The following is a 22085-nucleotide window of genomic DNA, read 5'->3' on the forward strand; positions in this document are numbered from 1 at the left end:
CTGGGGTAAAAACGTTGAAATTCAATAGAAACAAAAGAACCCACTACTGGGAGAGGTTTTGTTTTTTAATAACTGCCAAAAATGTCAGATTCTCTGCATAATCTTCTAAAATAAGAAAGAGGTGGGTGCGATTTTTGTGCTGCGCGCTGCATGAACGTTAGTCGTGCCTGACTCACTTATAACTTGAAATCAAACTCCTATGTTTGCTCTGGGTGTGAGTGTTTCCATAAGGCTCATGTGCACCTTCACGAAGGCTTCCATGTTCTCTTTCTTTCAAAAGCTTTATGGAAATGAAATCAATGCTTTAGTGTTGAATGTGGTTCTGGAATCGAATGAATTCTCCCAAGCAAGAGAACCGCAAGGGGTTTCTTTCTTTCTTTCTGTGTTTGTTCAGCAGCTAGCGCATTTGAAATCTTGGTCCTGCTTGAGGCCTCAGGATGCTGCCAGATGGTAAATTAGGAGCAGTAAAACAAGATGATGCTGCAACTCTAAAACCCACTGAGAGGGAAATAAAAAAAGTCCAATTTCTAATCCTTTTTTATTTCCTTTTTTTAGTTCATCGAAGTAACACTTTGTACTTCTGTAGAGCCTTCCTCCTTTACTTGGGGGGGGGGGGGTATGTAGGAACTGATTTTACAGTGGGGACAACAGGCAGAGAAGTTAAGTGACGTGCCCATAGACTCTTGGCAGTTAGGACTGGAATCTGTATCTCCCTGGGGTATAGCCCCTGGCTTCCACCTTGAGACAAAGTTCATGCCATTAATAATGCTCCTGCTGCTGTACAAATGCTCAGAGTTCATGCTATTTTGATCATATGGTTCAGCGATCTGTGGGAATGGATGAGTGGCTCTTTGCACCAAGTACACCTCTACCCGATATAATGCTGTCCTCGGGAGCCAAAAAATCTTGCCGCGTTATAGGTGAAACCGCGTTATATCAAACTTGCTTTGATCCGCCGGAGTACGCAGCCCTGCCCCCCCCCCCCCCCCCCCCCCGGAGCACTGCTTTACCGCGTTCTATCCGAATTTGTGTTCTATTGGGTCACGTTATAGCGGGGTAGAGGTGTATATGTAGAAGGTGGGGGAGGGGAATAGTTTTGCTGCCTCTTTCCCCATTTGTACAGTGGACCTAAAGGCCCACTGTTGCCAGTGAAGATCTACTAATCTATTGGGCTGACATTCATAATCCACATCACTTAAAATAGCCTCACAATTGGCTCCCTTATTGGAAGGCTGAGGGTTGAGTGGACCATGGAGGCCAAACTGGCTTCTTCACCCTAGAGAGTCAGCTTCCTCCAGGTCAGGGTTGTGGGGCAGCGTGGGGAAGTATACACTGTCCATGCTCTACTTAATAGAGGACTTGCTGTCAAACCAGCACTTTTCTCGTACACTTAATTCACATAAACATTACAAACAAATGAATAAGAGGTTTGATAATATATTGGAAGAAAGTGAAATATAAATACTAATAAATGTCTGCAGATGCTTATCAGAGTGCATTAGTGGATTGGACTCTTACGAGAAAGTCTGTTTTTCGCGTGATGCTGTGCCTTTGGCTTTTTCTACATGAGCCTTGCAGACTGACACTAGTAGAGTATATACTCATGACATTAATTTGACATTGTCCAAGGCCTGTACCTACAGCCTATTTCTGTCTTGAGGGTTTTATTGATGTACTATTTTTGCTTTGAAAATTCCTGCAGTTTGTCATGCAATGTTTAGATTTATAAACCATCTGTCTGCAATTTCACATAAAATTGCAGTCTTCTGCAGGCCAGGCAGGCAGCGCCACAGATTAGCTGAGTGACCGGGGTTCTCTACTGATACAGTCAATCTCCATTTTCCTGCTTGGCAGCTGTCAGCATCAAAATTAGGGGTTTTCCACTGTGCCAAAGCAAATGCCTTCTATTTTCTAAACACTTTAATTACCCATGTTACAGCTTCTGGAAAGGGGACTTGGTTTTGCCTGATGCTGGCAGGACATTAGATGAGCCTGTATAAGATGGATTCCCCACAGCTGGGATGGAGAATAGTAATCCCCTCTTTTTGCTGATTCATGTAGCCAAGAGCTTGTGATAAATTTACTCCTTGTTTAGAAACCGCTTTGGTGGTTGTGGCTGTGATAGAACAATCCTGAAAATAACACTAGCCACCGTGTTGATCAGTGATACTAAAGATATGATTCTAGTCACCTACTCATGAATGGTTCAAAACCAGAGTCAGAAATGGTATGTTCAGAATCCTTTACCGTCTGTCTGATCAGCTTTGTGGCTTATGTGAAATGACATTGGTTTCACTTCAGTACTTTGTTCGCTGAATCTGTGTCACAGAAACTACATCTCCATTGACACCCTGGCTAGAAATCTCAGCCGAGAAGCCCAGGACAGGAAGAATATGGAGAATCCACTTCATCATTATGCCTAGAGGTGGTCACTCCAGATCAGTTTGGTGGCAGTAACAGGGAAGCTTGTACTAAGGCCTTGGCTATATTTGCGAGTTACAGCGCAATAAAGCCTCCCAGAGCACAGTACCTCACTCCCCGTCCACACTGGCAAGGCACGTACAGCGCTGTGTCTCCGCGGCTACAGCGCTGCTGGTACTCCACCTCCCCGAGAGAAATAACGGCTGTTGCATATTGGCTGAGACGCTGCTGCTCTGGTGTAAACGGGAGTAACGTTATTACGCACTGATTGACCTCCGGAAACCCCATAATCCTTTTAACTGAAGCATGCTCTCTTGTTTTGTTGTGAACTCCGGACGAGGAAGTGCCCTTTCAAAGCTCCGTTTTGGGAGCTGCTTATCAAAAAAAACAAACACAGCTACTGTTTGCTTTGAATGAGTGAGAGGCAGGCAGGGGAGCTCCGTTTGGAGTGCTGACAGCTAAAGTTTGCTTGAAAAGGGAGGCGGTGCGGGGTTGGGGTCTGTTTCGGCAAGCGGCTGCTTATCTGGTCAATGAGAAAAAAAGAAACCGCTGCTGTTTGCTTTCAGTGAGGGAGGGGGGTCTGAACTTACAAGACAGCATGCTGACACACTCCCAGCACTCCAAAAACCCACTCTTTCTCCTCCCACGCTCCCTGTCACACTCCACCCCACCCCATTTGAAAAGCACGTTGCAGCCACTTGAATGCTGGGATAGCTGCCCATAATGCACTACTCCCAATGCAGCTGCAAATGCTGCAGATGTGGCCACGACAGTGCGCTGTCAGCTGTCAGTGTGGACAGACTGCAGCACTTTCCCTACTCACCTGTACGAAGGCTGGTTTAACTCTCAGCGCTCTACATCTGCAAGTGTAGCCAAGGCCTACGCTTCCTGAGCTGTAGCTGGTCTGTGGAGAGAGGATTTAATCTGCAAGGCTGGCACCAGTACTGAATTCACTGTGAACATTCTGTAACTACAGTATTATGGGAAGTTAGTGCACTAAATCCATGCTCCGTTTGGCCCACAAATCTTGGCTCATTGCTTTCCAGTGTAAATATTTATTATTTGTATGCAGTAGCATCTAGGAGTCATGGACCAGTCCCCCACTGTACTAGGTGCTATACAAACACACAACACAAAGACAGTCTCTGTCCCAAAGCGCTCACACACCAACAGAGACTTTGGTAATCAATGTACTTTGAAAGACAATATGGCCATTGAATTACAGAGAATCCAGCATTAAACCAACTTAAGTCAGGTTGTAGTTTCTATCAAAAGGTTGCACAGATACTGGAGGAAATCCACCCCTATCCTGCCCCTCAGCAGAAGAGTGAATTTCACCTTTGGAATATTGAATGTCTTCAAGGGGTGGTGGTTTCCTGTTCCTCTCACTTGCAAAGCAATTTATTTGATAAATACATTTGCTTTCCCAGTTTTCGGATGTTGGCCTGGGAAGAACTGGTGCATTATTTTGCAAGGGACAACTGGGTGGCTGGGGGGTATCTCCTAACATGGGGAGGGAGTGTGGGGTTCAGTGCTTAGAGCTGTGGGTAGGGAGGCAGGACTCCTGGGTTCTATTCCTGGCTCTGTTACTGACCTGCTGTGAGCACATAATCTCTGGGAAATCTTTTTACTTCTCTGAAGCTCCATTTATGCATCTGTAAAATGAGCTTAAACATTGACCTCAAAGGAGTTTGTGCTTCTTAGATGAACGATGTTAGAGATGGGCAAATTGTGTGTAATTATAATAGTTTGTTATAACAATCTACTGCCGTGGTGCTGAAAATTTTAGCCCTTTTGGAGACTTTTGTACACACACGCACACGCATCTATTTATTTATCAGGTAGTCAGGAAAATATTTTTATCCTAAAGATTAATTCTACCTCCCCTCTTTTTTCCCCCCACCAAAGTCTCCATGAACTCTGAAATTCTCTCTAATCAAAAACTAACTCTTGTAAGGTCACCTTCCTCTTTCCACAGTCCCCCCTTCCTGCTGGACTAGATAAAATGTTTTTGCCTTTATTATTCATTTTAATGAGATGATTTTATACACCATTTATCGAGTCTTTGAGTCACTATAATCACAGCTCTGGGAGCAAGATAATGTGAGGGAAATTCATGAAAGTTGGGCAGGGCTTTTTGCTCTATTGAAAAATGTGGGTGAATCTGACAGCACTCAGCTCTCCACAGATATACCTGATTGCAGCCTTCGCTCTCCATAGAAACAGCCTTTATGGATTCTCCCAGCTCACAGTGGCAAGCGCTTATAACAAACTTGATCATGCCAGTCAGTGCTGCAGACAGCTTACTGCGGTGAGTCACGTGCATTAGCATACCTAAGCTAATCCTGATCTTACTCCGACCTGACGTGGAGTCGGTAAGAAAGTATCTCGCAATTAGAATGTGGGCGATGCTCAGAGGAGTTCAAGTCTTGCATCTTTTAGCATGCAGGAGCTAAAATGCTAACAGCCCTTCTAAACCAGTGCGCAAGGTTTTACGTGGATAAGGAGAACAAAGAATGGGTACAAAGACTGGACGACTGAAATAGAAACTTAGAGAGGGTGAACGCCAAAGGAACCAAAGAACACTGTTAATTGGAGGGTGTGATACCAGGATAAATTAATGGAGGATAGGTGTATCAATGGCTATTAGCTAAGAGGGTCAGGGTTGCAATCCCATGCTCTCGGAGTTCCTAAACCTCTGACTGCCAGAAGCTGGGCCTGGATGATGGGATGGATCGCTTGATAATTGCCCTCTTCTGTTCATTCCCTCTGAAACATCTGGCACCAGTCGTGGTCAGCAGGCAGGATACTGGGCTAGAAGGGCTATTGGTCTGACCCAGCATGGCCGTTCTTTTACTCATGGTGCAGTATAGCCTAGTGGACAGCACACTGGGCTGAGATTCAGGAGCTGTGCGTTCTAATCATGGCTCTGCTACTGGCCTTCTGGGTGGGCTTGGTCAAGTCATTTCCCTTCCCCTGTTCCTCATTTTCCCCCCTCTGTAAAATGGGGCTAATGATTCTGACCTCCGTTGTAGAGCTTGACTGATTAACAGTATTATTTTCTTCAGTACAAACACATCTGCTTTCTCTGCTCCTCAGTGTTGTAGCTTTACTGGGGGTGAGATTTTCAAAGCACAATGATCAAGAAATCCAAAGCGATGGGTCAGCTCTCCCCAACTCCTTTATTTACCTCTTTAAACTTTTTAGTACTCATCTTACACCCTAGGTTCTTTCCATGGATTAAAATAACAGTATTCAATATATAAAAAAATGAAGATGTGTCTATTCCCCAAGCCAGCGAAGTGATCAGAATGTAATGAGACTGCTCCAGCACATCAACCTGCTCAATGCCTGGGGGAAAGGTGGGTTTTACAGTCTCCTGGAAGATTAACAAATCTGGGCGCTGGTGGGCTAAGGAGGGAAGCGAGTTTCAGACTTTGATTTACAATTGCACCTTAGATCTCACACAAAGGCAATGCTTATAGCCAAGCCTACAATCAAGTATCTAAAGATTTATGAAATAGGAAAAGGAAATGAGAGTTATTTACCGAGTTAAAGCAGGTAAACATATACACACAAATGAGGTACAATCTTAGTTTTCAAAAGGTAATAGAAACTTCTATAATAAGGAAGTTCATATGCCCTTTAGAGCTAACCCAGACTAAGCAGCTGGGAATCTCATGCTTATGCCTCGTAAACCTTGTCCCTCTCCCCAGAGTGCAAGCAGCATAAAGATCCTGTTTCTTCTATTTGGTGTTTTTATCCCCCCTCCTGCCATGTGCTCTGAGCTGCAAATTCAACTGATGGGAGCAATCCGCTTTGCATGACTTGTCTTTAGGGGGGCGGAGGGCAGAACAACCAACATCTTTTGTCCTCTTTAACATCCCACAATAGTCCAGTGTGTGACAATGAACCTTTCCTGGTGTGTGTCAATGGACCTTTCCTGGTGTGATCAGCACTTCATGCTGGTTAATGCCACTCTCCTGTCTGGTGATTTACACAGTCCCTGAGGCTGAAATACAACCACTCAAACATTACCTTGCAATACGGATACAGATGTTATAAGTGAGATTAATGCATCCAGCAACTCACAAGCATTCAATAAAGTCTAAACACATTCTTATAATTCTAATACCATTGTAACAATACTAACCGAGATAAACCAGACTTATTCCAGCTATGAATTTGTCAGTATTCAATAGACACATGGGAACTTTGGCATAAGTTGGCACTTGTCTGCTGGCATCACAGAGAGTACTATTATAAAATTTGCAGAAGACAGCACACTGGGAGGGGTTGCAAGCACTTTGGAGGAAAGGATTGGAATTCAAAATGATCTTGAAAAACAGGAAAAATGATCTGAAAGAAATAGAATGAAATTCAGTAAAGACAAATGCAAAGTACTCCACTTGGGAAGGAATAATCAATTGCACAAATACAAAATGGGAAATGAAATTACTGCCTAGGAAGGAGTACTGCAGAAAAGGATCTAGGGATTATAGTGGATCACAAACTAAATACATCAACACTGCAATAGCGTTGCAAAAAAACCCAAACATCATTCTGGGATGTATTAGCCAGTGTTGTAAGCAAGACACGAGAAATAATTCTTCCATTCTACTCAACACTTATAAGGCCTCAACTAGAGTATTGTGGTTGGTTCTGGGAAGACATGGACAAATTGCAGAAGGTTCAGAGGAGAGGAACAAAAATGATCGAAGATCTAGAAAATATGACCTGTGAGGAAAGATTGAAAACACTGGGTTTGTTTAGTCTGGAGAAGAGAAGACTGAGGTGGGACATAAGTCTTCAAGTACATAAAAGGTTGTTAAAAAGAGGAGGTGTTTTCCTTATCCACTGAGGATAGGACAAGAAATAATGGGCTTAAATTGCAGCAAGGGAGATTTAGCTAAAACATTGGGGAAAACTTCCTTTCGGGGTAATCAAGCAGTTAAACAAATTACCTAGGAAGGTTGTGGAATCACCATCACGGGAGGTTTTTAAGAGCAGACTAGACAAACATCTGTCAGGGATGGTCTAGATAATACTTATTCCCACTTCAGTGCAAGGGACTGGATTATATGACCTATCAAGGTCCCTTCCAATCCTAGACTTATAATTCTCCACCTCTGCGGTGATAGAGAATCTAAGGAAGTATTTTTCAATATAGATAAATAACTCCTTATATTTTCAAGTATCAGAGGGGTAGCCGTGTTAGTCTGAATCTGTAAAAAGCAACAGAGGGTCCTGTGGCACATTTAAGACTAACTGTTAGTCTTAAAGATGCCACAGGACTCTCTGTTGCTCCTTATGTTTTATCTGTATGTACATTTCACAATGATATTAATGACCAGTGTGACCCTGACTTTCATTTAAGACCTCACATGACGTTCTTTGGTGAGCCAGAATGTACATACCTGCATCAGGGTATTCTTGTATCCCCCGTGCCAGTTGGCCTGGAGAGGTCCATGGGTAACGGTTTCTCTTTACTTGCCCCTATTAAGTTCTGTTGGCCTATGATGAGGATATGCTGTGAGAAATTAATTGCTCATATTCACCCTTCCTGGTGCATGCACCTGTTTCGATGTATACACAGAGAGCTGGATTTAGATACCCTTCACCCCACTGAGTAGCACCTTATTTCATGAGTGGCCTCCCTGATGTAAACTGGGCTAATTGTGGAATAAGGTGCTACTCAGAATCTGGCCCAGAGTGAATTAAACACGTGAAGATGTTGGGGCGCGGGGAGGGAGAATGAACAATAACACTACTCCTAATCTTTCAATGGATGGTGTATGATGAAAATCCCTGCTAAAGGGAATTTAAAATAGAGATGCAGGTCTATAGCCATGAATAACATCCTTTCCCCTCTGGGTCCAGTTACGGAGAAAGTGGTCTCAGGCTCCTAGCTCATGGAAAGCCCTAGTCTAGGTCAAATAAATAATCTTTATCCCAAAGCATCCCCAAATGCTTTGCAACTCTTCCTCTTTGAGTTGGGCTGGGGTTGCTGTCTTCACAGCCTGCAGAAAGGTTGCAAGGTTTAGGGCCGGAAGGTAAGCAGCATGTAACCAACTGAACCCACAGAGGAAATTTCGGCAGGTTGTAAGCATTCAAATAGGGAATTTGAGCACTGGGGTTGACACACCCTCTCCAAAACTGCCGTGACACTTGTAACAACATATTGCTTCCTAGCACCATGCTCAGTTATTGGCTCATTACTGACTTGGGCCCTGATCTTGTAATAAGCGCTGCCCAGGCGGACCCACCCTGGCATCTGTGCTGAACCCCATCCACTGCAGTGCCCACAGCAAGTCAGGATTAGAATCTGGAGTTCCTGGCTCCTATTATGTGTTATGTATATCAGCGGTTTTCAAACTTTTTTTCTGGCAACCAGGTTGAAGAAAATTGTTGATGAGGGGTTTGGGGTGTGGGAGGGGCTCAGGGCTGGGGCAGAGGGTTAGGGTGCGGGGGTGAGGGCTGCAGGGTGGGGCTGGGAATGAGGGGTGCAGGGTGTGGGAGGGGGCTGGGGGTTGGGGTGTGGGAGGGGGTCAGAGCTCTGGGCTGGGGGTGCAGGCTCTGGGGTGGGGCTGGGGATGAAGAGATTGGGGTGCAGGAAGGGGCTCCAGGTTTGGGGGGGCTCGGGGCAGGGGATTGGGGCATGGGCTTACCTCCGGCGGCTCCTGGTCAGCAGCGCACCGCGGACTGCGCTGCACCCTGGAAGTGGCCAGCAGCAGGTCCGGCTCCTAGGCGGAGGCATGCAAGTGGCTCCACATGGCTCTTGCCCGCAGGCACCTCCCCCCAGCTCCCGGCCAATGGGATTGCAGAGACAGTGCTTGGCACCGTGCCCCCCCCCCCAGGAGCTGGACCTGCTGGCCACTTCCAGGGTGCAGCGCAGTGTCGGAACAGGAAGGGACTAACCTGCCTTAGCTCTGAAGCCCCTGGACCGTGTCCCCTTCCCCCAGGGCGCATCACCCAGGGCAGGTGGAGTGTCCGGGGCTCCCACAGGGACCAGGCTGGGTGGCTCTTACTGCGGCCTGGCTCCAGCTTCCGGCCTGGCCAGCGGGTGGGGCCCTCGGGGGAAGAGGTCGAGGAGAAGCAGGTGGTGGGACCCTGTGGTGAGAGGGAGGGGCTAAGGCCCCCACTGGGAAGAGGCTGGTGCCCCTAGCAGGGGCTTTGCGCCTGCCTAAGTCTACGACGCCCATGTTAAAAAGTGGGCAGCAGGCATGGCCCTCCCTCGTTTAAAAGTGGGGAGCATGGCTCCTGACTCCCCCAGTTCTTGGGCCCCTGGGGAGCAGGGGGCCCAACTGTTCTCTGTGCCCGGGGTAAATCGATCAATCTAAACCCACCTCTGCCTCGGTGCTGAAGCCAGGCAAATATTAAATAATAAGGAGACTGTGTCCCCTCTCTCTCGTGGATCTTCCACAGCCTCCGTTTGTGCTCCCCCGCCTGTTTCACGGTAAATATCGCCTGCCCCAGCACCGCCTTGGGACGAGGCCCGCCCTGCACCCCCGTGCAATTGCCCCCACCGCTGCAGCGAGCTCAGCACCTGCCAACACCCCTCCCTGCCCTCCGGATCTCCGCCGCCCGAGCTCCCGCGGCCCCGTGCAGCTGCGAGCTCCGCCGGGCGGCGGCTCAGGGCTGCGGGGAGAGACGGGTTAAGGCTCCCAGTCCCGAAAGTGCCGCCAGCTCTTAACTTCCTCCTTTGTACAGTTCCTGCCTCTCTCGAGTGACGCCGATGCGCGCCGGGAATTGACCAAGTATGTCACTTCGCTTCTGAGACAGACAGACAGACAGGGGGAGGCTGCGGAACCCAGGCGTCCGGCTCCAAGCGAGCCCTGCTGCCGCGCGGCTCATCATGCCCTTCCGAAAAGGTAAGGGCGCTGCTGCCCCCCTGCGGGCACGCTGCTGCCCACGGGGTGGGTTGGCAGGCGAGGCGTGGCTGCCCCTGTCCCATCCTCCCCTGTCCCGAGCCAGCACCGGGCCCGGGGGCAGCGGCTGGGCTGCAGGGGGGTTGAATGGCAAAGAGGAGGACGGTGGGTTTGGGGCTGACCCCACTCCCCTTCCCCTTCCCAGCTCAAGGCCGGGGCTGCGGGAACAGTGGGTGCCTGGTGGTTTCCGCGTTGTGCTTGGAGGGTGGTTTATTAGCATTGGGGCGTTTGAAAAGCTGATTGGCTTCCTGTTTGCTTGGGCTCGGATTTGACTGCCCTGCCTTGCCCTGGGCTCTGCTGCGTGTAGGTGCGGTGTGTGTTACTCACACACACCCCGTCCGCTAATAATAGGTACCTAAACCGATCACGGTTTTAATGGGTTTAGAACAAGGACGTGGGATTTTTGTTTCGCTTCTTTGAAAGGCACATGTTTTACTGCATTGGTGGCCTTGATTAACGTAACTGCGGATGTACGGGTGAAGTACCTCTCCCACTGAAATGGGTGAGGGAGTCATTTGAAAATGGTACAGACTGGACAAAGCACTGGAAAAATATACAGTAGGGACCAGTCCTGCGTTGTTGTGGGATGGACTTCGGCCACTTAGGCTGAGCGGACCTGGCTAGTGTCAAGTATCAGAGGGGTAGCCGTGTTAGTCTGAATCTGTAAAAAGCAACAGAGGGTCCTGTGGCACCTTTGAGACTAACAGAAGTATTGGGAGCATAAGCTTTCCTGGGTAAGAACCTCACTTCTTCAGATGCAAGTAATGGAAATCTCCAGAGGCAGGTATAAATCAGTATGGAGATAACGAGGTTAGTTCAATCAGGGAGGGTGAGGTGCTCTGCTAGTAGTTGAGGTGTGAACACCAAGGGAGGAGAAACTGCTTCTGTAGTTGGATAGCCATTCACAGTCTTTGTTTAATCCTGATCTGATGGTGTCAAATTTGCAAATGAACTGGAGCTCAGCAGTTTCTTTTTGGCTAGTGTGTGTGTTGTCGTTGCTCTCTGCTGGATAGAATCGGAAGGGCTCAACTGTGTGTCATAGGACCTAGACTGCTAACAGAGATTCTCCTCTAGCTGCAGATGTAGGGGACTGGGCTTTTGGAGCCGGAGGAGCTGAGTTCTATCCCAGAAGCCCCAGTGAAATTGTCATAATGCGGCAGCCTGGAATTCCTAGGTAGTCATGGATTTATTACAGGGTTGAATCCATCTCTCATTTCTGTGAGGTTCCACTTCAGTGATTGACTGAGGTCAGTCCCGTCCGCTTGGCTCAAAGCGCCGCAGGCCAGCATGGGGTGAAAGTGCTACAGGGCAACGCACACAGCTTACAGGGGACAAAGGCACCTACTAGCTGTCTTGTGAGCCACCCGCAGATAAGTGTAGGAGTGGTGAGTGCTGCCGAGGGAGTAGATTCTCATCCTCCTCGGGCTGCTGCGATGCAGTGCCTTTACTTTAAGGGAAGCAGACTGGGACTCTGGAGACCTGCATTCAGTTTCTGGCTCCGCCAATGGCCTGCTGAGTGACCTTGGGCAAGTCACGTCACTGCCCTGTGCCTCAGTTTCCCCACCATAAAACGAGAATAATGACTACTGACCTCCTTTGCAAAGTGCTTTGAGATCTAGCAATGAAGAGGGTTATATAAAAGCTAGATATTATTGTTAGTAAATTCCCTTCCCATGTCCACACATGTTGGTTCCGTGTGCCTGCAAGGCTCTGTGACAGCTGTGACATCTCAGCATGGTGCGTGCCGGGATGCAGAATGGGAATCGGACAGGACATCTGTGGGAAACCAAAAGGAAGAAAACCCCTATACATTTCAAATGAACATTGTGTACTGCCCCTCTCTGAGCAGACGCAGCGTGGCATATAACCCCACAATGGCTTCGTCTTTCCAGTTACCGGTCACCTTTTAAAAATAAAGGGCCACGTTCTCCTTTCACTTTTAAACTGGTGTACATCAGTGAAGTGAGTGGTGTGAAACTGGTGTGAGAGGAGAACTGGTTTCACTGTTTCAAGGAAGTAGGATTAGCCTGTGGCTATGAATAATGCACATGCTCATTTAAAGGATTAGTACATCAAAACACTTATGGCATAAGCTTCTCTGGGAGGAGAGGGCTCTTTTCTGGTATCCCTGCTGGGCCAAAACAGCGTGCTGGTTAGATCGGCGTGCAGAGTTCACCCAAAACGATCGAGGGGGCTGGAGGGGTTGACTGATAAAGAAAGGTTGAGTTGAATACGTGAAGTTTGGTTGAGTGATAGCCACGGGGGAAATAGTCCCTTCAAGCATGTGTATGTTATTCCCTGATAACCAGAAACTTCTATGCTCAAACTCTGTTCACTATTTATTTTTTTTTAATATCATCTTAATAAAATTTTTAAATCTAACCCTGCAGCTTTGCTCAGAGAAGGGACTGTTTAAGGTGATGTAAGTAGGAATTAAGGGATGAAATTGAGAGAGGGGAGTTTCAGGCTGGATGGTGTGTGGGGGAGAGTGGGGGGGAGATGGGACTTCCTGAAAGTGAGACAGATCTGTTCAAATGTGAAACAACCTCTCACAACTTTGGACATTTAAAACTAGGTTGGACAAAGCACCATAAAATGGACTGTGTGGAACAAACTGTTTGGGTGTGAGGATAGACTGGATGATCTCGTAGGTCTTTCCCCCCCCCCCTAGATTCTGTGGTGAACAATATGCCAGCTCCAGCTCCAGGAGCGACGTGTGGGGAGGGCATGTGGGGTCATGTGCCCCCCCAGATTTGCTGTGTGGCTTGTACTGAGCATGCTCAGTAACACTGCTGAAGCCGGCTGCCCTCACTCTGCCCCCCGCTATCAGCAGGCATGGGTCGTCGGAATCTTATCAAGAAAGTGGATGGAGTAAAGGTCTGCCCCAGCCGAGAAGCTCTCTGTAGTTCTCCTTCTCTTGTCCGGGAATGTGGGCATGAGAATCCTGCCACTTTGCTGGCTTGCACACTTCCTTTAAATCCAGTAGGTGATCTAGGGTGTGAAAAGACAGCAGGGCTGGGGCATAGGATTTAAAGTTTATGAGCCTCCATCCTATTCTGCTGTGATCTCTCTCCTCCCCAACCTTCTAAGCAGCTGGTCTCTTTCTCACTCCACCAGCTCAGCACAGCCGGGCTGTTTGACAGGAGGCGCATTGAACAGAGATGACGAGGTAGTGTGGTAAGAGTGAGACAGGGCAGGACAACTACTGGCAGCAGAGGAGAGGCGTGGAAAACTGCAGTAAAATACTGAGATCGAACATGTGTGGGGAAGACCAGGGAAGGCCTGAGGAAAGATGAGGGTGATCCAACAGGAATGGGAAACGTTGGGAGAAGAGAATGGTTCTAAGTGTCAGGGTGATCAGGGTATGTACAGGCTTGTTTGCAGGCTTGTTTATATAGAACGCGATCCCAGCCTAGGAATGTACTTCTGTTCCTTTCTGAGATTCGGAGCAGCCTGTCCTGGTTTATATCTTTGCGGCTGGATTGGGCAGCCAATTTCAGATTTGTATATGTATTGTCAGGTGAAGGACGGAACCATTTGTAACAGACTGAGAAACACATGCACCTGCGGGGAGGAAAGACCAGTGGGTCAGAGACTGGAGGCCGGACTTTCAAAAGTGCTCAGCACCCAGCGGCTCCCATGGAGAATGACGGGGCTTGAGCACTTGTGTTAATCTGGGCTTTTCAGTCAGGTGCCTAAATGGGGGCTGAACTCTATGACAATCAGGGCGCTGGTGGGGGGGAGGGGGGCCTTTGATCAGAGAGAGGCTGCTGTACAAAGGGACCTTGGCCCAAGGATCAGCAAGTCTTGCAATCTCCTGTATTGGAACTGGGAACGAGTACAAACCTTGATTGTGTTTTATAAGAAACCTACTTCCACGCACATATTTAAGCCTGGCATGCACAGTCCTCGACAAACCCAACCCTGTGAGGGAGGAACTGCTGCAGGTTGGTTGCCTCGCTGCAGAAAAACAACCAAAACTCCTCCCAACCAACCCCTTCTTCCTCTTAGCATACGTGCAACATAAGTGTCAATACCTGACACTCAGCATGTGCCTCAGGTGGCATGTGACCAGGATTCATCACCGAATTTGGTCCACTGGTTGGATCATTAGCTTCCCTGGCCCGGGCTGGGTACTGCTGGGGAGCAGGACATGAATGCTGATCCGTGCCCTCCACCACCCTATGAAGTTGCACAGCTTTGCCGGAGTATAGTTAAAAGAAAGCATGCCACAACATTGCTGACTTTTTGTCTCTCACCTTGACTGGGTTTAATTGGACTTTTTGCAAATGTTATGTGCCAGGCCAAGCTTGTGTGTCACAGCAGTGGAATATCAACACTGTCTCCTGCGGGAAGCGGGGGATTATATTCTGGTTTTGCAGGATAATGATGATTGGTGGCACAAGGCTCCGTGATCATCTCTGCAGTGTTTAGGGCCCAATAGGAGCCTTCCTGCCTTTTTTTCTTTTTGTTGCAGAGGGAGATGGGAGGAAAGTCACAACCACTCTCTTAAGAAGAGGGCTAGAGCTTTGTAACATGGCCTCCTAGCTGCCAGGATGTATCTCTAAGGTAGATCAACTTTTAAGAGTCAGGACATAAGCCAGCTGCTAAGTGCCCTGGGTTAGTACGATGTTTCCCCTGTGGCCATGTTATTGCACAATCCTCCATTACGAAGGCATTAGTCACTGCGGGATACAGGATGCATGTCTGCTCCAGTAAGGAAGTTCCAACAAGAGGAAGACGGTGAAACCTGCAAGCTTGGAACAGAGCAATAAGCCCTTTCTTCCTTCAGCGACAGGGCAGGGAAGCTGGCTCCAGTATCCTCCCCTGGCAGCAGAGTGCCTGTCCAGCCTTTTTAGACATGGGTTTTCTGGCAAGATGTTTATGTAGTTTTCAGCATGGGTGTGGAGAGCTGCCTGCGGGGGATATGGACCAGCCAGAGGTCTTCCCCCAAGTTTCCTTTTGCCATCAGAGAAAAATACTCGCATCCAATAAAATGCGTACAAAAATAATGTCATTTCCCCCCTTCCCCCACCAGACACACCCCTAAACAGTAGTGAGGTTCAAGTTGTCTGCTTTGTAGCAGGTGTGGTCCCTCCCTCCTCCTCCCCACACCCCAGCCTGTCTGTCTATGGTGGTGATACCTGTCCATGCTTATCAGATATACCTACAGCACCCACAGCTCTGGCATCACAAAAATCGGGAGATTTTTGAGGCAGCTCTGGAAGCTTATGAAATTTCTTCCTTCCACCCATGTCTGAGGCTACGGGAGTATGAGCCTTGGGTCATAATTGGGATTACGCCTCCCTTCTCAGCTTCTAGCATTGAGCAGAAGGGGTATTGGGTGAGCTGTGGAAATGGAAAAAGGGATAAAAGGAATTTGAATGCAGACCACCTTAGTTTTGTAGGATTAGAACAAGAGTCAGGCTAACTCTAATAACGCGAGACTTTAAGGCAAGGCCTGGGTGAGTGGGAAGCGAATGGGAAAAACTGTAAGAGATGTTGTTTTGACCTTGTGTAGATAAGAATGGAATGCAGACTGTAGCAGGAACTGCTGAGAAAAGTAAGATATCACGAAGGAATATGTATAAACAAGACGTGGTTGTTGATCATTACTGTATGCAACAAAAGGTATAAATGCTTGCCCTAATTGTTTATCTGGTGGAGACCTGCCTAGGAAGGCAGAACCCCTGTCCGTGTGCACTCTCCCCCTTGCAACTGCTTGAGAATAAACTGTCTCTGAATTGTTGCAAACAACCTAAGAGTGAAGTCTGTGTTTTCTTCCACAGAGCCAATGCAGGGGATCCAGTTGGCTGCATGCTTTTTAAGACCCCTAGCCAATTCCCATTGTGGTCAATGGAAAGTCTCCTGTTGAACTCAGTAGGAGTTGGATCAGGTCCTACAGAAGGGAAACCTGTACCAGTCAAAGTCCGGAATGCGAGCTCTCCAGGTTCTTCAACATGCAGGCCTTCTGGCTGCCAGAGGAATAGACTGTGAATGAGCTCCCTTTCTACTTACATGTTAGGAATTGTCCCTAAACTTCTCCTGATCTCACTAAGTCCAGACTGACTTCAGTGGAGCTACTCCAGAATTACATGTGGGTGACAGGTCCGAACCTGGCCCTTTAAAAACACTGAATTGGAACCGATCTGGCCCATCCAGGCCTGAGCTCTGTGCTTGTTGAGTTAACATTCTAGTGACCTCTGTGGAATGGAAGCTGCTGAAGTATTTCAATAGGACCTCACTTTGCTTTGGGCTCTGACCCGGCAGCTGAAGCAGGGTTGGGCCTGAATATTGTTCAGGTCTACAAGGAAAACCCAAAGCACTCCCCAAAATGATATGCTGTTTGGATCTCTTCTCTGAGTTACTTCTGATCCAGCACCCCAGCACAGTGCTTGGGGACGCTGTGCTACTGAAGGTAACATCATTTCCATGAAAAGCGACAAAGTGTCCTGTGGCACCTTATAGGCTAACAGATGTATTGGAGCATAAGCTTTCGTGGGTGAATACCCACTTTGTCAGACGCATGGAGTGGAAGTTTCCAGAGGCAGGTATAAATATGCAGGCAAGAATCAGTCTAGAGATAACGAGGTTAGTTCAATCAGGGAGGATGAGGCCCTCTTCTAGCAGTTGAGGTGTGAACACCAAGGGAGGAGAAACTGCTTCTGTAGTTGGCTAGCCATTCGCAGTCTTTGTTTAATCCTGAGCTGATGGTATCAAATTTGCAGATGAACTGAAGCTCAGCAGTTTCTCTTTGAAGTCTGGTCCTGAAGTTTTTTTTGCTGCAGGATGGCTACCTTTAAATCTGCTATTGTGTGTCCAGGGAGGTTGAAGTGTTCTCCTACAGGTTTTTGTATATTGCCATTCCTGATATCTGACTTGTGTCCATTTATCCTTTTACATAGGGATTGTCCAGTTTGGCTGATGTACATCATTTCCACGGGATGGAAAGACCTGAACAGTTGAAAACAAAATACAAGCAAACAAAACCGGAGAGTAGTGAGGGGGGATAGAGTGTAGCCAGGATACTAAGGTATCAGGCATTATATTAGCTGTGCTCACCACCATAGTATCTGAGAGCCCCTAATTACTCATTTGAGCTGATCTAAGGTTTGTCCATCCCTTGAAGTCTTTCAAGACTGGCTGGGTGTCTAACAGAGAAGTTATGGGCTTGATGCAGGAGTCCCTGAGTGAGGTTTTTCTGGCCTGTGTTGTGCAGAAGGTCACACTAGTTGATTGTAATGATCCCGTCTGGCCTTGAAGCCTAGGATAATTCCCCTTGCAGTTTAAACTGGAGAAGTTATTTTTAGCCCCTCTTCTGTGTAATGTGGCAGGTGCAAAACTGGTGCCATGTTTTCACCGTTGAGATGGCTCCTTTTTAGTGCTGGGCAAGGTGATGCCTTTAGCTATTGCTCAAGCATGTAGGGGTCTGTCTCATCCGATGAAAGATGCTAAATGCACATACAATATCATAGTTGCTTGTACATTTTCTGGGATGCCCACAAGTCAGTGCATGCTGTGCTACACCGAACGACCACTGTATGTCATCACAGTTCCGCACAGGGAGCCAAGCAAGCTTATATTGAGCGGCAAAGTGTGTTTCCTTAGGAAGACAAATGGAATGGTTTCAATTTCTGTGGCACTTCTTTACTGTGTAGTAGCTAAAGCACAGGACAGGGAATCAGGAGGGCTGGGTTCTGTTCCCAGCTCTGCTAGTGAGTTGATGGGTATCCTCGGATAAGTCACTTAGGTTGGTATTTTCAGGAGCCTAAAGAAGCCGGGTATCCAACTCCCACTGAAAGACAAGGGGTTCCTAACTCCCTTAAGGCCACTGAAAGTCCCAGACTCGGTTTTCTCATGTCAAAGGCAGTGATAATATCTACCTTCTAGGGGGTGCTGTAAGGATTGATTCATTAGTTTGCAAATCGTTTTGAGATCTTTGCACAGAAGGTGTAATAGGGGCTCAGGTACTACAGAGATGAGCAGAAGAGAAAATCCTAGATAGAGGCACACACAACTATTAGAGCTCAACACAATGAACCGATAAGCCACTTTGCAAACCAAAATTTCCCTGGCTCCCTCCCTCCGCTCTGCCTCAGGTGCTGTTGCTTTGCTCCCAGAGGGTTGCCCTCAGGGAAGCATCTCCCTAAAAGCTGCCTGTGTATTAACAAAAAGTTGCTTCTGCTAAATTGGACCAAACCCTTATTCTCTTAGAGGTTCTCCCCTTCCCTGCCCCCCACAGCTACCCTCCCAAAATGTCTAGGGAATAGTGCGTAATGTTGCAGGGGTGATTTCTGGGATGGTTCAGGCCCCGATTTAAAGGTGTTTGCGGGGAAGGGCAGGAAGATGGATTCGCCTTTACAACAATGCTCCTGTTGCTAGAACGTCTTGTCCTGTGGTGTCAGAGAGCCGAATGCTCGTTAGCCCAAATTCTGCTCTCCGAAATGCACGTGTACCCCCGGCTGCGGGAACGTGCGGGGTGCTGTGGGTGAGCGTGAAGCAGCGTGGCCAATGGGGCTGGAACGTGAGACGACCCAGGCCCTTAGTGATTTGGAGCCATCTGATTGGCTGCCCACCCCCTTTGCCCACCTCCTGGGGCAGAACGACCAATCAGAGCTGCCGCTGGCAGAGCGGGCTCTCGCTCACCCTCACCCCATGGCAACCTGAAGCCGTCCTCACAGGAGGGGAGCAGGGAGCTAAAGAGCCCACCAGAGCAGGGTGGCTCTGGCCCTCGTCCCCCCTCCTGTGAGCAACAGGGACAGGACAGTGCCTCTGTTCCCCCCCCCCGCCCCCTAGGAAGGGTGGGGGGAGGGGTGAAGAGTCTTTGGAGCTGCCCCCCAGCCTAGAAGGCGGGGAGGGGGCCCCACTGCAGCCCCCCCAGGCCTGGAGAGTGGGGTGAAGAGCCCCTGGAGGAGCAGAGGTGAGACTAGGGGAGATGAATTGTGAGGGTGCGAGCTGAGGGGGGGCAAAACCAGCTGGTGGGATTTGAACCGGTGGGGGCAGAATTAATAGCTGGAGAGGGGAGAGACGGATGTTGGGGCGAGAGCTCCTGCAGCGGGGGCCAATTTCCCCTTGCCCCATACAAGTGAGAGAGTGGGCGGCACCCACCGTGGTGATAGGCCCAAATCAACTGACAGACCAAAGAAACACATTATTAGCTTTGTAAAAAAAAAAAAAAAAAGATCTCATGATTTTGGAGGCCTGACTCCGGGCTTTTGATCTCTTCATAGAGTCCAATGCCAGAAGGAGCCATTGTGGTCATCGAGTCTCACCTCCTGTGTAACACGGGCCAGAGAACTGCCCCAAATTCCTAGAGCAGGTTTTTGTAGGAAAAAATCCCGTCTTGAGCCAATGTGTTGAGGTTGGCAATGCTGATAAAGGGACAGGGCCAAGCCAGTGCAACACTCAGGTCCTTCCTCCACCTACGCTGTCCTCTCTCATCAAGCCACGTACTCTCCAAGTTCTTAGACAGAATTGTGCTATAGCACCCCTGTTGGGAAACTGTGTATTGTAGCAGGGTGATGAAGTCTGAGGGTAGAATTTGCCCTTCTTTAGATCTTCATTACTACAATGGCCAGATGTGTCTTTGGCTATATTCCAGTTTGATGTTTTGTTTGGTTGTATAGCTCCGTGGGACACAACCCTGTGCAGATTCATATGCCATTGTGTTAAATATCCTTTGCTTCGGATGTCAGGTTTTAATAATATTTTGCATTTTCCATCGAGGGAGCTCTAAGGGGTGTACGAAAGCCAATGAATTAAGCTCCTAACACCCCTGGGAGGCCAGTGTCTTACAGATGGGGAAACTGAGTCCCATAAGGGCAGAATCCTGGGAGGTGACCATGCCATGAGTGGCACCCTCCCAGGAGTGGGATGGGCGGTGCCTGCTGAGCATCCCACAGGATGCAGGAAACCCATGGCAAAGCCAGACATGGCTCCCAGCTCTCCTAAGTCACCCCAGCATCATCTTGCCTTCAATAAATACGTATCCTGAAAGATTATCCACCGAACTCAGTGATTGCAGGCTGGAAAGTCCCCTTTCCTCCCACCGCGATTGTGCCACTTACTTCCTTGCAGCTGTTTGCTTGGTGACAGGGAGCGAGTAACACCCTGCCTCTCCTCACCCCTTTCAGGGGAAGCCTTATCTTTCCCAGTGTGGAAGCATGACTAAGTGGGCAGTCCAGGAAGGAGGGGTAGGGCACCAGTTATTCAGGGCCTGACCTCTATGTGCTGAGCGCTGCTAACTTCCATAGGCTTCCTGCCTTGCTGTAGTAAGAGGGGACTCAGCCTACGCTGGTTACATTCATCAGTGTCATGAGCCATGAGATGTTAAGGAAACATGGGGAAGGGGCTGGATAACTCAGGGTCTTGGTAGCACGACACAGGTCCTTTAGGTCGCTTGTCCAAAGGCAGTACCATGCAGTGGCCGTTAGCAGGCCCTTGCAGATTGTCGTGCGGTGCTACTGTGTTCCATCACAGACGTGGCTGCATTTCAGTAATTGCTGAAGCGATGGCTGTGTGTATACGTACCCCTAGAAGGTCGCTGGGAAGACACCATGAGCTAAAGGGACACCATCCAATGGAAATCAAGTCCGTTAAAAAAAAAAAAAGAGTTAAAAGTAGCAGTCACCCTTTATATCAAGGGTGGCTATAAAGGGTAAATGAATTATTAGGATGTTTTAATAGACTCTCACAGAGCAATAGGTTGCTTCTATCCATCTTCTATAGCACCTTCCATAACCATGTATTACACATATAATATTTCTAACTATTAATGAACCGCTTAGAAGCTATTCACAAATTAACCTTTAACGTAAAGTGTGGCCAAAGCAGTTTTATGTCCCATGCCTGCCCCTGCCCTCCCTACCCTCTGCTGAACTTTATGGACCATTACAAATCTGATGTTTCTTGGTTGTGCCTTGTGCTGTCTTGGAATCTGGTCATCACTGAAGGGAAAGGTGAGCTGAGCGTTTACAAGACATGCTTGTTTTTTCCTAGCCTGGCCCCTGTGGGGGAGTCCTGTGCAGTTGTGAGCAGCCTGTCTGAAAGAGTCCCCCAGTAAACAGCTCAGTAGCTACTGTCCCCAAGGTAGCTTTCCTCTCACTAGCTCTGGTAAGGAGCAGTGACGGGGGCAGCACAGGTTAGCCCTATGAGTAATTATCCCAGGTTCTGGGCGGGTTTGTACAGCTCGTGCTGAAGCGCATGCTGTCATGGCTTCACCGCTCCACAACCAGAGCCAGCGCGATGAAAGCAAGCTGAGGGATGCCTACCCGAACTGCAATTACCCTGTAATTACAGGGTAGACATAGGCTTTGTGGCTTGATAGCTGGATGGTGATTTACTTCCATGAATTCATGTGGAAGATGGATCTGTTGAAATATCTGGTTTTCAACCTATATCAAACCACACCGCAGGTCCAGAGAGAAGAGGCTTCTCCCTTAGCATTTGCTGCTGCTGCAGAGAGGGGGCTGGAAATCGGGCACAAGTCCCTAAAGGCAGATGGTTGTCATGTAAACATTTGGGCTCTGATTCATCCTTGCCTCATGAGCAGATATGCAGATATGCAGCCAGCCTTTAAAGGAGCCTGACAAAGGGAAAGCTCCCACGCCTCTTCACCTGCAGCATGCCTCCAGAGGTGGATTAGCATAAGAGAAAAGGAGCACATGATTTTAGAGGGAGTATGGGGGAGGATTTCAAAGATAGCAGCTGTCAGTGCTTGATCATGTCGCTGGTGCC

At 48.3% G+C, this 22085-nt stretch overlaps 1 protein-coding gene and 1 long non-coding RNA gene across 5 annotated transcripts in view; one reads left to right on the top strand and one right to left on the bottom strand.

Annotated features, from left to right (window-relative positions):
- Positions 1 to 5584: 5584 nt before the first annotated feature.
- LOC128830258 (uncharacterized) lies at positions 5585 to 8862 on the bottom strand. Its single transcript, XR_008443560.1, has 2 exons — positions 7839 to 8862; positions 5585 to 6780 (listed from the first exon to the last, which is right to left on the bottom strand). It is a non-coding gene; the product is annotated as an uncharacterized LOC128830258 (long non-coding RNA).
- Positions 8863 to 9991: 1129 nt separating this feature from the next.
- Positions 9992 to 22085, top strand: part of PFKFB3 (6-phosphofructo-2-kinase/fructose-2,6-biphosphatase 3) — a 74121-nt gene continuing 62027 nt past the window's right edge. For 3 of the 4 annotated variants that reach the window (XM_054016011.1, XM_054016018.1, XM_054016040.1), the window contains exon 1: positions 10208 to 10292. Coding sequence is in view for 1 of the 4 variants with exons in the window: in XM_054016025.1 (XP_053872000.1) it covers positions 10277 to 10292 (16 nt within the window). In the remaining 3 variants the exon portion in view is untranslated. Of the gene's footprint in view, positions 10293 to 22085 lie in introns of all 4 variants that reach the window. The other variant, XM_054016025.1, reaches the window with a different exon arrangement.

This window comes from Malaclemys terrapin, chromosome 1 (genome assembly GCF_027887155.1).
Source record: "Malaclemys terrapin pileata isolate rMalTer1 chromosome 1, rMalTer1.hap1, whole genome shotgun sequence".
Classification (NCBI taxonomy): Eukaryota; Metazoa; Chordata; order Testudines; family Emydidae; genus Malaclemys; species Malaclemys terrapin.